The following is a 17,301-nucleotide window of genomic DNA, read 5'->3' on the forward strand; positions in this document are numbered from 1 at the left end:
GAGCTTCACAAAGATGATGAGCATGCACTGAATTCTCATCTTAAATGCAAACTTCAGGAAAGATGCACCCATTACAAGCCTTTTCTGGAACAATCAATGTATAAAACCCAGGCCGCTCCGGCTCCTAATCCTACACTATTAACATTTCGGCTGGTCACTCTGGAGGCCATCAGACTTGAGCCCTCACTGACCCCTGACCTCACCAAGCCTAGGTTTTCTCACTGGTAAAATGGGGGTCTTGATTCTTGACCTGTTTGTTTTACAGGGTGACTGTGAGTTGTCATTAACATCATCATCATCGGAGTTGGCAATTATGTAAGGTTGGGTCATTTTTGTTTGGGTTGGGTTGGGTTGGGTTTCAGGAAGGCTCGTTTTTGCCTGATTTTTGGCCACGTCTCCCTCCTCTTTACCCATTCCCATTTCTCTCTCTCACCATCCTTCCCCAGACGTCCTAAATCCTGATGAGATCCTGGTCCCCCCAAAACCCCACAAACTCCATCTCGGCCAACCACTCATACATTCCAATCTCCAGATGTTCCTCTTCCCTCGTTCTGGTCAAAATGTGGTCCTATGGCCCCTTCCTTTGGCTTTTATCCTCTGTTTTAAAAACCAAGAGTCTGCCCCTGTTACCTTGTTGCAAGGGACAGTTTGAGCGGTCAGCTCCAGGAGGGGCTGGTAGTCCTGTTCCGTGCTGCTGCAAGGGTCCTTAGAAAGAAACGCAGTTGTGAACGCCTTCCCTATCTTTTGGCAGTCTTTATGTCTGCGAGATAAAACATGGAAAATAAAACAAAGCACGAAAGGTTAGATCTCAAACATATTTCTGGAGCATAATTACCCAGGGTCACTTGGGAACACTGTCACTTCCAATGTCACTGACAATTCCCACTATCACTTGGGAACCCCTGGCTCTGGGTCAAGTAGTTTCAGAAGCATTGTCTCATCCAATCATGTAGTATTTTTTAGGAGATGAGCATTACTCTCCCTACACTGCAAGGCCCCTGCCTCTCCTGGAGATCACTCTGTTTAGAGATACTGTACACAAACAAGCAAATCAGCTAACAAAATAAGTACGAATTATTTAAAGTATTCAGAAAAATCAATGGGGAGGGGCAGCATTGCTTACTGAAGCAATGACTGATTGGGGAGGCTGGCCAGGAGAGCTAATAGGTCATTTAAGTTGAGACTGAATGATGAAGAGAGCATTCCAGACAGAGGGTACTGCAGATACAAAGGCCCTGTGGCGCACAGCACAGCTGCAGCAGAAAAGAACAAACAAGAGAAGGGTTAAGAAATCAGGTCAGAAACAATAATCAAGCGGTAGAACATTTAGTCCCATTGGACCAAAGAAACGATTTCAGATTTTGTTCTAATTACAGTGGAAAACCATTGGATGGTTTTAAGCGTGAAAGTTGTCTCATCTTGGGGCACCTGGATGGCTTAGTCAGTTAAGCATCTGCCTTCACTCAGGTCATGATCCTGGGTCCTGGGTTGAGCTCCCTACTCAGCTGGGAGCCTGCTTCTCCCCACCCCACTCCCCGTCCATGCTCTCTCTCTCTCAGATAAATAAAATCTTTTTTTTTTTAATGCGGTCTCATCGGATTTTTTTTTTTTTTCTTTTTGACCCATCACTGGAAAATTCTAAGCTCACCCAAAGAAAGAGAAAAGTCTCTGAAACAGATTTCCAAGTCCATTTCCCCCCATACAACCCCTGGCAGGGAGAATGCTGGCAGGGAAGAGGGGCTGGAGGAATGAGGGGACCTAAGGGTGCTGGAGAAGACAGAAACTAGAACTCTTCCTGCGTTTCTGGTAACAGGTACATGGAAACCCATCATTTCCTTGGGACAAAGAAGTGGGAGCACTCCTCTGGAGCACTCAGCTATCATTATCTGAATAAACTCTTGCCTTTGCAGTGGGGATCTTAGGGACAATACCAAGTCAGGCAACTTGCCCCCGGGGAAAATAAAGAACCCCAGTTTCCCATTCCCTCCTGAGCTTCTTTTCCACTCCAGAGGGTCTTCTGCTTTCCCAGTTCAGACTGGCTTCCCCTTAATAAGCCAAGGAATCAGAAAACATTAATGAGGCACTGACTGACCTTTTGACATAGAAGCCACCCTTCCTACCAGTTCTTTTTGGAAAAGGAAATGTCGGAAAACCCCTTTGTTTAGGACAAGGAGGAAAGCCCTTGAGTTGGGCTGCCTGCCTGTGCTGTGTTCCTTGGGAAAGTCAGCCTCCCTCTGGACTCTGTTTCCTCATCTGTAAAGTATCTACCTAATACAGATGTTCTGGGCTTAAATAAAGTACATGGTAAATCCTTTCAGAACAGTGCCCAGCACAGAATAAAACTCACTCAACATCAGCATTCTATTTCTTATCTTTCTTTTCCTGCCCCTGGCTATAAGCAATCATCTGCCACCAACAGAAGCAGGTGTAGCCCATAATTCCCCAGCTAATTTAGGTCTGGAGCTCATGCTCACAGGTTGTGGAGGGGCGCAGAGAGTCAGTATGTCCACACCTGGGGTGGTGAGACCACCACCAGCTACTAGGAGTCAGATCTAGGGTGCAAACACAACCCAGAGGGTAACACCACAGTCTACCCCCTTGGCCACAGGCAATATGATGGTCTCCTTTCTCTCTCAGCTTTGGATGGGCATGGCATCCACCCTCACCTTAGTAAGAATTAGCCTATAAAAAATATAATAGTTTTGATATAAAACAACCAAAGGATGGAATTCCAGATCAGTAATCCAGCCCACCCTAGGTGGACTGAGATAATAATAATAGTAGTAATAGTAATAATAACAATAATAAAATAATAACACATAGCACTTACTGGGGGCTTAATAAACATTTTACATATGTACCTCATTTAACCTCAAAACATTTCTATTAGCAAATGTATCAGGATTTGACTTGGGTTAATAAGATCTAAAATTGCAGGGACTGAAGAGAAAGCTTTATTTCTCTTACATATCTCAATCTCAAGGCCAGTATCTGGGATTTCTATGACATTCCACATATGAGAGACGCATCTGCTCAGTCCAAAATGGCTGCTTCCGTTCCAGCCATCATGACTACATTCCAGCCAGCACAAAACAGTAGGGGAAAGAAAGAGGAAGAAAAAGAAGAAGGAAGAGGAGAGGAAAACAGCAACAGTGATGGGTATGTGGGCCGCCTCCTAAGAACAGATACTTAGAAGACGTTCTTTCTATTTGCTCTCATTTCATTTGCTAAAATGTCACAGACCACACCTGGCTGCAAGTGAAAGTGAGAAATGCAACCTTCCACCGTGATGGCCTAAAATCATGCCTAAAATCATTGTTTCAATTCTAGAGAAAAAAGAGTCTCTGTCACAGGGAGACACCACCATTGTCCCATTTTACAGATGAGGACTTTTGATGGCTGTGAACTTAAGCAAAGCATCAAGGTCATGGGAAAGCCAGATGTGTCCTGAAGGTCAGGCTCCTACCTCACTACCACAGCAAAGTGCTCCTCAGATTCCCCATCTGTAAAAGGGAAGTAGTAACACCTCACTCATGAAGGTCTGTGAGGATTCCATGAGCTACCACACCACATGTGTCTGGCTTCCGGGGTTGGGGACAAGGGTCTCTCATGCCGAGGTCCCTCCGTTCCCCAATCTGCACAGGACATTTTAACTGCATCTCAGCTGCCCTTCCAAAGCTGTGCCAGGAAACTATTTTCCACTGGGTTTTCTCCATGCATCATACATTTAAAGGAAAAAAGTTTATTGCATTATGTACTTCAATGTCAATCAAAATTTATGGGGCACCTGACGGTGTTCATGGGAATCGTGCTTTAGTTCCATTAATCTAATGCAGTGGCCTTCTCAGAAATGTGCTGTTCCAGATTCCAACTCCCTCATATAATTTTTCTACCTTTGGCCCTAGCAGCATCTGTGGGACTTGAGACAGACAAAGGCTGAAGGAGGAGAGATGTCTTCCTAAGATGAAAAGCAAGAGAATTTTCCACTACAAAATATCTGGCAGGAAAGAGAAAGGGATGTGTACTGAGTCCCCGCTATATGCTAGATGCTTTCATGAATGTATTCTTATGTAATCACCAAAGACTCGGTGGAGTTTCCTACAGAACTCACAAACCTCCAAAATTATTTTTACATTTCTTAGGCATATAGACCCAATTCAAGAACACTACTTTCTGGGCTCAAGAATCCCAGACTAAAAATTTCACAGAGATCCTTGTTTAGACAGGGCAGAGTGACAGAACATTAGAGTTGAAATAGACCTTGGAAGAGTTTATGACTCAGCTGCCTTCCCTTTCTCTGTCTCCGTGACCATAGCCTCCAAGTGCCCCAAAGTTAGAGAAAAATGAGGAGAGGCAGAGAGAAGTCTGAAGACAGACTTTATGAAGCTATTTTTGATCCTTGAATTCAAAAGTAAACATTTCACCCTAAATGTGCAGGTCAGCATTTCCACTGGCATAAATATAAAGAAATAAAAAGGCATTAGGATGACACCGTCCAGAGACATCTGCCCAACTCATTCATACAGGTCATTGCAGGAAAGAGCTTCATAGTCACAAGTGCAGCTTCTTTGCAAAAGTCCCCAGGCTTCGCTTTTGTCCCCAACAGCAGCCAATGAAAGCTGTTCTCAGTCAGATGCCTGGTACAGAGAATCAGAAGGGCTTGGGCATTCCCGTGTCCAGCAGAGATGGAGGTGAAGCTCTGACCAAAGCAGCAGCATGGAAAGAATATGAGCCGTTTCTGGAAATTCAAAAATTTTTTTCTTTAAAAATGGCTCATCTGTCCCAAAATGGTGATACTTCCAGGTAGACCTGACGCTTGTGCTAGAGACTATGATGTGGTGATTGTCACCCCTGGGGCTATTCCCGAGGGCTGTCTGGGCTGAAACCAGAAGGGCAGTTGGAAGTCATCTGGCCCTGTGGCTCTCAGCTCCCACCACCCTTGACCAGTGTTCCAGTAACCAGAGCTTCCAGAGTTTTGGAAAAGGTACGGTGCCTGACTCCAGGCCGACCAAGTCAGAATGGGAAAAGTGGAAAAGGCCGAAGCAAGAATTTTTCAAGATCTTCCCATTCTCCACTCCTCCCAGCCCCTGGAAATTGTCTTCCCACTTTCCAAACCAGGGAATTAGAAACTGCGTTAGCGGAATCGCCCTGTTTGTCTTTCCCTCACTGGCTGATTTCACCCAGCACAACTGCCCTCACAGCTCATCCGTGTTGTAGCAGGTGTCAGAATCCCCTGCCCCTTTAAGACCAAGTAACATTCCATTGTAGGTTTAACTGTCATCCTGTTGATCCATTCATCCATCCACTCTTCCAGTCCATAAATTCTCACCTAGGTCCTACCGAGAGCCATATCATGGTACAAAGCTGAGAAGGAACAGAACAAGTTACAATCAGGGTGCTGGCGACTTGTCAAAGGCACTAAAACTTAAAACCCCAATAAATTGTATAAAGTTCTCTAATTTTTTGCTACAAAAGATAGAAACAGAACCAAAAACAAAACCATTCACTCACTGATTAAGTATGAATCAGTATCCTCATTTTGAAAGTGATTTTTCTTGTGTGCTCCCCCAGTTGTTGTGACATGCAAAATCTAACTGCATTCATAACCGCTGTGGGTTTCTATCTGCCTGTGTTGTGGCTTTGCTTTTTTTGATGGGTTCTGGAGAGATTAGAGGGGCGCAGCCAATAGAAGGGGATGAATTCAAAAGGTGTCTTCGCTCAGTGGAATATAAAGTAGCCTTTGAACATTGTATTTATAAAGAGCTTGGAATCTCTTCGGGGATGTTTATTTTACATGACGTGATGATGGTAGACCTCACCTTGTAGGAAACAGAAAGATGCACATCAAACTGGCAATTGGGGTTGTCTCTCAGAAGAAAAATAAAGGCGAATTTCTACTTTCACCCCATATTTTCTGTATTACTGGCTTACAGTAAAAATGGATTCATGTATTATCCAAGGTACCTAAAATATGGTAGGGTGTTAGAACTCTCTTACACTGGTAGTGGGAATGCAAGATGGTGCTGCCACTCTGGAAAACAGTGTAGCATTTCCTCAAAAAGTTAAGAATAGAGCTACTCTACAACCCAACAATTGCACTACTGGGTATTTATCCAAAGGATACAAACATGGTGACTGCAAGAGGCACGTGCACTCCGATGTTTACAGCAGCAATGTCCACAACAGCCAAACTATGGAAAGAGCCCACATGTCCATCGACAGATAAATGGATAAAGAAGATGTGGTGTATATCTACAATGGAATATGCCTCAGCCATCAGAAAGGATGAAATCTTGCCATTTGCAACAAACTGGGTGCAACTACAGGGCATTATGCTAAGCAAAATAAGTTGGTCAGAGAAAGATAATCACCATATGATTTCACTCATGTTCACAGATGAACATAAGGGAAGGGAAGGAAAAAAAAAATCAAGGTAAAAACAAAGTCAAACTATAAGAGACTCCTTAACACTAAGGAATAAATTGAGGGTTGCTGGAGGGGAGGTGGGGGAGGGATGGGGTCACTGGGGGATGGGGCACTTGTGATGTTACTGATCAATCACTAAACTCTACCCTGAACCTGGTAACACACTATATGTTAACTAACTTGAATTTAAATATAAATACAGACAGACAGACAGACATAAAAAGGAGGGGGGGTCAATTTTTTTATGCAGAGATATAGTACAATCACAACTGAACTTTAGAAACTGAAGGGGAGAAAAAGGCTCACAATAATTAAACCATACTATAAAAATAGCTGTGTCTGGTTGCGCGGCGTGTAAGTGTTGCTTTGCTTTGTCATCCTCCCCTCCTTATACTTCGAATTTTCCTAGAATAAACATGTATTACAATGAAGTTCATAATAAAACTTTCATTTTCTGTTTAGAGTCACTTGAGCAATTAGACCAAACGTTTGAGAATCTTGGAAAGTCCTAGGACCTGGGATGAGAGAAAACCACGGCTTTAGGAACTCCAGTGTCCAGCAGAAATGAACATGGATCGCCACCCGGTCACTCCCCGTCATTTTTGTGCCCTCCCCCCTTTCTCTCAGCTACGATGTTTTTTTCTCATCATCCCTCCAGTTAAAGACGATAGCATGTGGGGCACCTGGGAGGCTCAGTTAGTTAGTTAGTTACATGTCCTGCTCTTGGCTTCGGCTCAGGTCATGATCTCACGGTCTTGTGATGGAGCCCTGAGTGGAGAGGGCTCTGCACTCAGCAAGGAGTCCTGCTGGAGATGCTCTCTCCCTCTGCCCTTCCTCTCCACTACTCTTTCTCTCCCTCTTTCAAATAAATAAATAAATCTTTTTAAATTTTATTTTATTAACATATAATGTATTATTTGTTTCAGGGGTACAGGTCTGTGAATCATCAGTCTTACACACTTCACAGCACTCTCCATAGCACCAACCCTCTCCAATGTTCATCACCCAGCCACCCTATCCCTCCCCCCCCAATAAAAAAAAGACAAAAGCACATAACCAGGCAAGACTTAGTGCCCCAATCCCACTTTTTGAGGCCCAGTGAGGTGAAAATATGAGGAGAGGTATAGGTTAGGGCCACAGAGTTTCTCCAGTAGAGCTTTCTTTCCACTTTTAAGACTTCCTTGCCTCCTTAAGCAAGACTGGGTTGTCAAATCACTCTTCATCACAGATCATACTAAGAGTCAAAGTTTATGAATACTTCCGAGGAGACAAGCAATCCGGAGGCTCAGACGGAGAGAGGGGAGGATGGTGCTTCCTGCATAACCTACCAGATCCTGCCTGCCTGCTCTCCTGTATGGGACACACACTTGTTCACCCAGAATCATGGATCGTGCCACCGACTGACCTTCTGGGTTCTGTATGGTCAGTCACACAACTGGAAGGATTGAAATGATGAAACAGCTCCATCTTGTTCCCCAGAGAGCTCCACAGCTTAAATGATTTTCCAGGGACTCATGCCTCAGAGATTATGAAGTTATTTTCTCTAAGGAATCCTTTAACCAAGGACATCCTGTAAAGGGCATTTAAGAGATAGTTCTCTTCATTCTAGCACAAACGTTTAGCCCATCTACCTGGAGTTCCAGCTAACACACACACACACACACAGAAAGACCAAATATCCTTGTATCGTCACAAATACCAGTGACTGCTCCTTCTTTAACAGTGACAGCTTCGACTTTGCTTCATTCTTCCAGCCGACAGATAGGATTAACATACCGCATCAAAGAATGACCCTCATACGGAGCAGCATCCAGGCAAAGCCAGACTCTCTGACACTTACCCTAAATGTCATCAAACAAGCTCCAGCCCTAAAATCCTTGCTAACATCCTCACACTGAGTGCTCCCCTGCCCCCATGGGTCCTGTAATGAGTGCTCACCCTTGCAAAGAGCCATGAAACCCTTCTTGTTCAACTGCTCTGTATTCCTGGTGGTCTTGGGCTGAAGGACATTGACAGGAACCTGCAGTCTTGAGTGGGATACTAAAGAATCGAAAGGCCTGGGAAAACCATCATGCCTTAAGCAGGGTTTATGCTTGGCAGCAGCTCTAGGAATAGTTTCTGGAAGACCCGATTTGCTAATAAAGTCCGCATGTTGAGTTGCATCTTAGCCGTGACAGTATTTCTCTGTTTGCCTCCTTAATTGGTGATCTGAAGGTTCTGTGCCAACCAGGCTGGGCACAAAAGTCAGGATTCAAGGTCAACAGCATGTCCTCCCCCCCCTTCCAGTAGGAAGGACTAAAACCAAACAATGAGGGAGGAGCAGAGCTGCCTGACATTCCAAAAGAGGCTCTTCCTCTGAAACAATGCTGCCTCCCACAGGAAACAAAGTTGCTTCTAACAGAAATGAGGACCTAAGACCACAGAGGGGTTGTCCTTTCCCTGGATCGCACAAGAAGCTGAGGACCAGAACAGGGCATGTGTTTCCCAGGTGATGCGATACAGCAGTGGGATCCGGGAGATGGGCAGAGAGTTAAAGTCCTATGCCAAGGTGAAAAACAGGTACACCTGGTGGTGAAATCCGCATGTTGTCAGCCTACTTTATGCTACATAAGTCTGTGCTGTCACCTCTCTGGATGCACTCCCACGCTTCCCACAAATAAGTTTTATTTCAAAGTGTCCCCCTGCCCCGCAAAAGCAACATCAGCTTCTTCATGTGTTCCTCCCCCAGGGAAAGCTCTCACACAATCCTCATCCTTAAAAGCACTTAGATCACAAGTGGTAATTACACTCATTCCATGAATTTTCCGGCTGTCAAGTCCTGCAGGGCACGTTGACTGGGCCCAAGGAAAACAAGTAGGTTTAGTCTCAAATTTAAGGCTGGGAAAACCTGTAATTGAAGGTGGACACTGCCACCTTGTGGGCAAAGAGAGCAACTGGCGAGATTCACTGAGGAAGTCAGGATTTTCCAAGTAGGGTCTTGAAGGCAGAAGATTCTTGGGGTGCCCGGCTGGCTCAGTAGGGTAGGGCATAGGACTCTTGATCTCAGAGTCAGGATCAAGAAAGTTCAGAAGTCTGTACTGTCATTTGCAAATATCTTCTCCCATTCCATGGGTTGCCTCTATGTTTTCTTGACTGTTTCCTTTGCTATGAAGCTTTTGATTTTGATGAAGTCCCAAAAGTTTGTTTTTGCTTTTGTTTCCTTTGTCTTTGGAGACATATCTTGAAAGAAGTTGCTGTGGCTGATATCGAAGAGATTACTGCCTATGCTCTCCTCTAGGATTCTGATGGATTCCTGTCTCACGTTGAGGTCTTTTATCCATTTTGAGTTTATCTTTGTGTACGGTGTAAGAGAATGGTCGAGTTTCATTCTTCTACTTAGAGCTGTCCAGTTTACCCAGTACCATTTATTGAAGAGACTCTCTTTTTTCCACTGCATATTTTTTTCTGTTTTGTCGAAGATTAATTGACCATAGAGTTGAGGGTCCATATCTGGGCTCTCTACTCTATTCCACTGGTCTATGTGTCTGTTTTTATGCCAGTACCATGCTGTCTTGGTGATTACAGCTTTATAGTAAAGCTTGAAATCAGGTAACGTGATGCCCCCAGTTTTATTTTTGTTTTTCAACATTTCCTTAGCGATTCGGGGTCTTTTCTGATTCCATACAAATTTTTGGATTATTTACTCCAGCTCTTTGAAGAATACTGGTGGAATTTCGATCGAAATGGCATTAAAAGTATAGATTGCTCTAGGCAGTATAGACATTTTAACAATGTTTATTCTTCCGATCCAAGAGCATGGAATGGTCTTCCATCTTTTTGTGTCTCCTTCAATTTCTTTCATGAGTGTTCTGTAGTTCTTCGAGTACAGATCCTTTACCTCTTTGGTTAGGTTTATTCCCAGGTATCTTATGGTTCTGGGTGCTATAGTAAATGGAATCTATTCTCTAATTTCCCTTTCTGTATTTTCATTGTTAGTGTACAAGAAAGCCACTGATTTCTATACATTGACTTTGTATCCTGCCACGTTACTGAATTGCTGTATGAGTTTTGGTAGTTTGGAGGTTGATATCCAAGATCTATAAAGAACTCCTCAAACTCAACACACACAAAACAGATAATCATATCAAAAAATGGGCAGAAGATATGAACAGACACTTCTCCAATGAAGACATACAAATGGCTATCAGACACATGAAAAAATGTTCATCATCACTAGCCATCAGGGAGATTCAAATTAAAAACCACATTGAGGTATCACCTTACACCAGTTAGAATGGCCAAAATTAGCAAGACAGGAAAAAACATGTGTTGGAGGGGATGTGGAGAAAGGGGAACCCTCTTACTCTGTTGGTGGGAATGCAAGTTGGTGCAGCCTCTTTGGAGAACAGTGTGGAGATTCCTCAAGAAATTAAAAATAGAACTTCCCTATGACACTGCAATTGCACTACTGGGTATTTACCCCAAAGATACAGATGTCGTGAAAAGAAGGGCCATCTGTACCCCAATGTTTATAGCAGCAATGGCCACGGTCGCCAAACTGTGGAAAGAACCAAGATGCCCTTCAACAGACGAATGGATAAGGAAGATGTGGTCCATATACACTATGGAGTATTATGCCTCCATCAGAAAGGATGAACACCCAACTTTTGTAGCAACATGGATAGGACTGGAAGAGATTATGCTGAGTAAAATAAGTCAAGCAGAGAGAGTCAATTATCATATGGTTTCACTTATTTGTGGAGCATAACAAATAGCATGGAGGACAAGGGGAGTTAGAGAGGAGAAGGGAGTTGGGGGAAATTGGAAGGGGAAGTGAACCATGAGAGACTATGGACTCTGAAAAACAATCTGAGGGGATTGAAGTGGAGGGGGGGGGGTGGGAGGTTGGGGGAACCAGGTGGTGGGTATTAGAGAGGGCACGGATTGCGTGGTGCAAAAATAATGAATACTGTTATGCTGTAAATAAATAAATAAAGTTCAGAAGTCATTAATCCCATGAATCTGGCCCTATTGCCTGATATGTTCAAGAAACAGTAAAGAAGCCAGTGTGGTTCATGGCTGCAGAAAGGCAGGTGGATATTAGACATAGGTGAGGGCTGACTCAGGTAGCTTCCCAAACCATTGTCCAGAATTTAGCTTCCACTCATGCAGAACTAAGGAGCCACCAAGGATCCGGAGCACAGGAAGCACATGATATTACTTTAAATTTCAAAGGATTTCTCTGACTGCCTCATTGAGAACAGCCCAAATGAGGGAAAGAGTGGAGGCACATAGACCAGGAATCTGGGCAAGTACCAGTGGTCATCTGCACCAGGGTGGTCCAGCAAAGACGATGAATAGTGATAAATTCCCCAATTCGCATTACACTTCCTAACGGATTAGATGTGTGGTGTTAAAAAAAAAAGGAGTCAATCGTAATTCCAAGGTTTGTAGCCTGAGCCCCTAGAGGGATGGGGTTGCCCAGAACTGGGATGGAGAAGGCTTAGGTGGAGGTGGCACTGACCAGCTCAGTTCTAAATACGCTGGATTTGAAATTTCTATGAGACATGCAGTGAAGCTACGGAATAATCAGAGGGATGTATGAGTCTAAAGTTAAGGAGAACCAAAGCCATGAACCGATCTGAGATCAGCACCCAAAAGACAAAGAGAACATGACCAAGGATTTACCCTTGAGGCAATCCAACAAAAGAGGTTGGGAAAGGGGCACCTGGGTGGCTCAGTGGGTTAAAGCCTCTGCCTTTGGCTCAGGTCATGATTCCAGGGTCCTAGGATCGAGCCCCGCATGTGGCTCTCTACTCAGCAGTGAGCCTGCTTCCTCCTCTCTCTCCGCCTGCCTCTTTGCCTACTTGTGATCTCTGTCTGTCAAATAAAAAAATAAAATCTTTTTTTAAAAAAGGAAATTGGGAGAAAAAAACCAACAGACTGGAGTGTGGGACAAAAAGCAGGAGGATGGGGTATTCTGGAAGCCAAGAGAATAAAGTATACTAAGTTGGAGGAAGTGAGAAACTGTATCAGATGCTCTTGACTGGTCCAGGCATATGAAGACTGAGAACTGATTGTCTGGATCATCACCAAAGAAGGGCTGTTTTAATTTCCAAACCAATGGGGGCCGGGGGATGCTCATCTTTTTGTTTTTGATTCCTAGATTTGTTTTGGGTTTTGATTTTGGTTTTCTGCCCTTATGTCAAATCATGTATTTTGTGAATTTACTTGGGGGAAGATCTTGGAAAATACGCCTACATTTCTAAATATTTCATACATGTATTGTTAAGAAAGCAATATCCCTGAATCTATCTTTCTATGTGCTCACCCTTCATGCCCATCTCAAGCCTGAGCATGTCTTCTCCTAGAATTTTTTTTTAAGTGCAAAAAGGTGGTTTTATTAAAGCACAGGATGGACCTGTGGGCAGAAAGAGCTACTTCTAGAATTTTAAGCAAGCCAGTTCCTTACTAATCAATCACCTGTTGGAATGACAATTTTCCTAAAACTATAAAGCAAAACAGATTAGAAAATAGAGTTAATCTTGAGGTTTGAGTCATTCTGTGATAGTCACTTCTATATAATCCCTTAGCTTAAATTTTTGGGTTCATCAAGATCTATTATCATTCCTGTAATATCCAAATGTTATAAACATGAACTTATAAAATACTCATATTAAAAATTATTTATACTTTGTATTCTTTTGACCAGTTAATACAGAGCACCATGCAGAGTATTACGTATACTCTTAGAAAATAGCAGCAAACAAGGCACACAGCACTCCTAACCTCCAAAGCTTTTGGTCCATAGGGAATTAGTTATTAAACAGGAGATAACCATAAATAAAATGTGTGGTCACTAAGGAAATGTATCACTTTAGGACTTGCTCTTGTGTAAGATTGGATCTTTCTGGACTATATTTAAGAAAAAATGTCAAATGCCTTCATAACTGTGTCATCTCTGACTACCTCTGACCTGAAATTGTTCACTTCTGCCCTTCATCTGCTAGGTGCCAAAACTGTTCTATTTCTCAAACATGTCAAACTTGTTGCTATCTAAAAATTGTGGATACAATACCAACATTCAAAACTTGAACCACTGGAAAACATTTTTCAAAAATGTTAACTGACACCAGGGTTGTAGTCAGTAGAACCCAGGATGTGGGAAGCTGGACATCAGGTGATGCCTGCCATAGCTGGATGATGTGCACAAGGGAGGTTGTTGCATTATTTGCTCTGCCTTTGCGAATGTGTGAGAACTGCATAATAAAGGCTTAAAAATAAAAAAATTTTAAAGAAAACATTTATCAAATTATATATATATGTATGCATGTATATACACATATGTACTTATTATATAAACACACATATATATTCTACTTTGATGTAATAGCAATAAAGCTGTAACAGTCCCAAAATAGAAACTATTGAGTCATAAATTTAACAAAATATATGCAAGATTAGTGGTCTGAAAACAAAATATTGCTGAGAGAAATTTTTAAATGCCTGAAAAAACAGAAGTGTACCATATTCATGGCTTGGAAGGCTCCCTATCAAGATGTTAACTATCGCTAAAATGTATCTAAATATCTAAAATGTATCGCTAAAATGTGAAATGTGGATTTCACAGGTCACAAATCAAAAATTTAGCAGACTTTGTTAATATTGACAAAACAATTCTAAAATAATTTTACCCACTTTTTTTTATTCATTTTTATTTTTTATTATGTGTAGTCAGCCACTGTATAGTACATAATTCATCCTTAATGCAGTGCTCAATGATTCATTAGTTAAGTATAAAACCCAGTGCTCATCGCAGCACGTGCAGTCCTCAATACCCATCACTCTGTTACCCCTCCCCCACCTTTCTCTCCTCCAAAACCCCCAGACTGTTTCTCGGAGTCCAGAGTTTCTCATGGTTCAGCTCCCTCTCTAATTTCTCCCCCTTTGGATTTCCCTCCCTTCCCCTGTGGTCCTCTGTGCTATTGCTTATGTTCCACATATGAGTGGAGCCATATGATAATTGCCTTTCTCTGCTTGACTTCCTTAACATAATCCCCTCCAGTTCCATCCATGTGGATGCAAACGGTGATTCAAAAAATGATTCTAAAATTTATGTGAAAATACAAACAACCTCGCCAAAGTAATCAAAAGGAGAAAAGCTGGAAGACTTACATTACCTGACTTGAAGACTTACTAAAGAGCCAGGGGTACCTGGGGGGCTCAGTCAGTTAAGCATCTGTCTTCAGCTCAGGTCATGATCCCAGGGTCCTGGGATAGTCCTGCATCAGGCTCCCTGCTTGGCAGGGTGAAAACCTAATTCAATAAGCCTATGAGATGATGTTCAACATCATCACTAGTCATGAGGGAAATGAAAAATTAAAAACACTATAAAAATACCACTACAAACCCATTAAAATGGCTAAGGTATAAAAGTCTGACGATACCAATTGTCAGTAAGAATGTGTAGCAACTAGAATATTCGTACACTGACCGTAAACATGTAAAACCACACGATTACCTTGTAAAATCATTTAATAGTTTCTTCATTAGCTTTTTAAGCTTGTAGCTCTGCTACTTCAATTCTGGGTATTCAACGAAGAGAAATGAAACACAGTATCCACACAATAACCCTGTCCATGGGAGCTTTATTGGTAATATCCAAAAGGGGATTCAAGCCACATGTCCATCAAAAGATGAATGGAGAACAAACTGGGGTACACAGCCACACAATGGACTACTATGCAGCAATAAAAGGGAACAGTTTACAGCAGATACACACGACAGGGATGAATTTTAAAACATCAAGGCAAAGCCATTAAAGAAGCCAGACACAAAAGAGTACAGGGCATATGATTCTGTCTCTTTTCTAAGAAAGATTTTATTTATTTATATTAGAGAGAGGGAGAGAGCAAGCACAAGTGCGGCGTAGAGGAAGAGAGAGAAGCAGGCTCCCGGCTGAGCAGGGAGCTAGAGGTGGGAGCCTGGGATCCCAAGAGCCTGGGATCATGAAGGCAGACCTCAACCAACTGAGCCACCCAGGCGCCCTATGATTCTGTTTCTCTAAGTACTTCCAAAATATGTAAACTAATGTCTAGCAACAGAAATTGGACCATCCATGCTGGATATCAAGACATTAGTAATTTAAACAATGTGGTAATTATTTAGGGATAAACAGATTATAAAGCAGATTAGGGAATCCCATAACCAACTAATGAATTTGAAGTGCAATAGAAGGGGCATTATAAAGCCTCTGGTAAAGGACGGATTATTTGATATATAGTATTCACTCAACTGATTATCCATCTGTGGGGAAAAAATGAAATTCGGTCCCTACCTTACACCACACACAGAGACAAATTCCAAATGGATAAAAAAAAGTTTATTGCAAAAGTTCAAAAATTTTGAAATATATGTGATCTTTATTGTGACCTCTGGTTAAAAAAAGAGTAAGTTCTTAAATAAGGTACAAAACGCACAGACATAAAAGATAAACACATTAATCACATTAATGTAATCACATTAAAATCATCAGCAATACAAGGGATCCAAATAAAATCAAGAGTCAAGACACAGACTGGGGGGCGCCTGGGTGGCTCAGTGGGTTAAGCCTCTGCCTTCAGCTTGGTCATGATCTCAAGGTCCTGGGATCAAGCCCCGTATTGGGCTCTCTGCTGAGCAGGGAGCCTTTTTTCCCCTCTCTCTCTGCCTGCCTCTCTGACTACTTGTAATCTCTCTCAGTCTGTCAAATAAATAAATAAAATCTTTAAAAAAAAAAAAAAAAGACACAGACTGGGAGGACATATTTGCCATCCGTGTAACAGACCAAAATAATTAAAATCTTGAATGTATATAGAAGACATACAATTCAGCATAAAAACAAGCAAAAACCAAAAATAGGCTCTTCACAGAAGAAACTAGAATGGCCAATAAACACATAAAAAGATGGTTAATTGTGTTAGTAATCAGGGAAACAAAAATTAAAGCCACAAAGAGCTAGGCAAAAATTGTTCCAAGCCATGGTAAGGATGCCTAGAAACAAGGACCTTCAGATTCCTTTTCTGAAAAGTAAGCTGACACCACAAATTTGGAGACCAGTTTGGGTAAACATAATGTGGCAGACACTTGGTTCCCAACCCAAATAGACTTTCCTTGTTCTTCTTCCCTCTTGGCAAAGCGTGACTCCTATCACATTAATCCAAAATATCAAATACTCAGTTTACAAGCCTCCTTTCCAAAGAAAGAAGAAAAGGGAATTGTGGAGATAGAGACTTTGATTTTAAGCGTCATGTGTTATTTCTGTAAAAGCTACAAAAGGGGCACCTGGGTGGCTCAGTCTGGTGAGCATCAGACCCTTGATCTCAGCTCAGGTCTTGATCTCAGGATCTCAGGGTTGCAAGTTCAAATTCATGGAGACTGAAACTCAAAAGCAAACAAGCAAGCAAAAAAACCCTAGGAAAAAAGATGGAAAGCAAACATGTTGCACCTGCTAACTCTGTATGATATGTAGATAGGTATCTGTAATATTATTCCCTAACATTTCAGTGTGTTCAAAATGTTCATAATTTAACATCTTCAGTTAAAAAAAAAAAAAAAAGACAAATTGAGAGGAGATACTGACATGAGAATAAGGAATATTAAAGAAGGAAAAAGACATAGCAAGTACAAAGAGGACAGTTTTCAGTGGTAAACTGATGTGTTCCCATCCAGAGGTTCAAAAGTCACCTTGAAAAAATTGAATCCAGAGAGAAGTGCTAAAACAGGAAGGAAGTTCCCCAAAATGTGATCCACTGTCTTTGACCCAAGTCTCAAATGTTCCTTTGTAATTTTAGATCTCTCACAGTTTATTTGTTTTCAGTCTTTCTTTGCTCTTGAAGAATTCCCAAGGAGATATAA

General features: G+C 42.1%; 1 protein-coding gene across 2 annotated transcripts in view; it reads right to left on the bottom strand.

The window, feature by feature from the left end:
- The window catches only part of CD38 (CD38 molecule), a 49,911-nt gene that overhangs the window by 16,848 nt on the left and 15,762 nt on the right, over positions 1 to 17,301 (bottom strand). For both annotated transcript variants that reach the window (XM_059165178.1, XM_059165170.1), the window contains exon 2: positions 631 to 760. In XM_059165178.1, the coding sequence (XP_059021161.1) occupies positions 631 to 760 (130 nt within the window). The remainder of the gene's footprint in view (positions 1 to 630; positions 761 to 17,301) is intronic.

The sequence above is a fragment of the Mustela lutreola genome, chromosome 1, assembly GCF_030435805.1.
Source record: "Mustela lutreola isolate mMusLut2 chromosome 1, mMusLut2.pri, whole genome shotgun sequence".
Classification (NCBI taxonomy): domain Eukaryota; kingdom Metazoa; phylum Chordata; class Mammalia; order Carnivora; family Mustelidae; genus Mustela; species Mustela lutreola.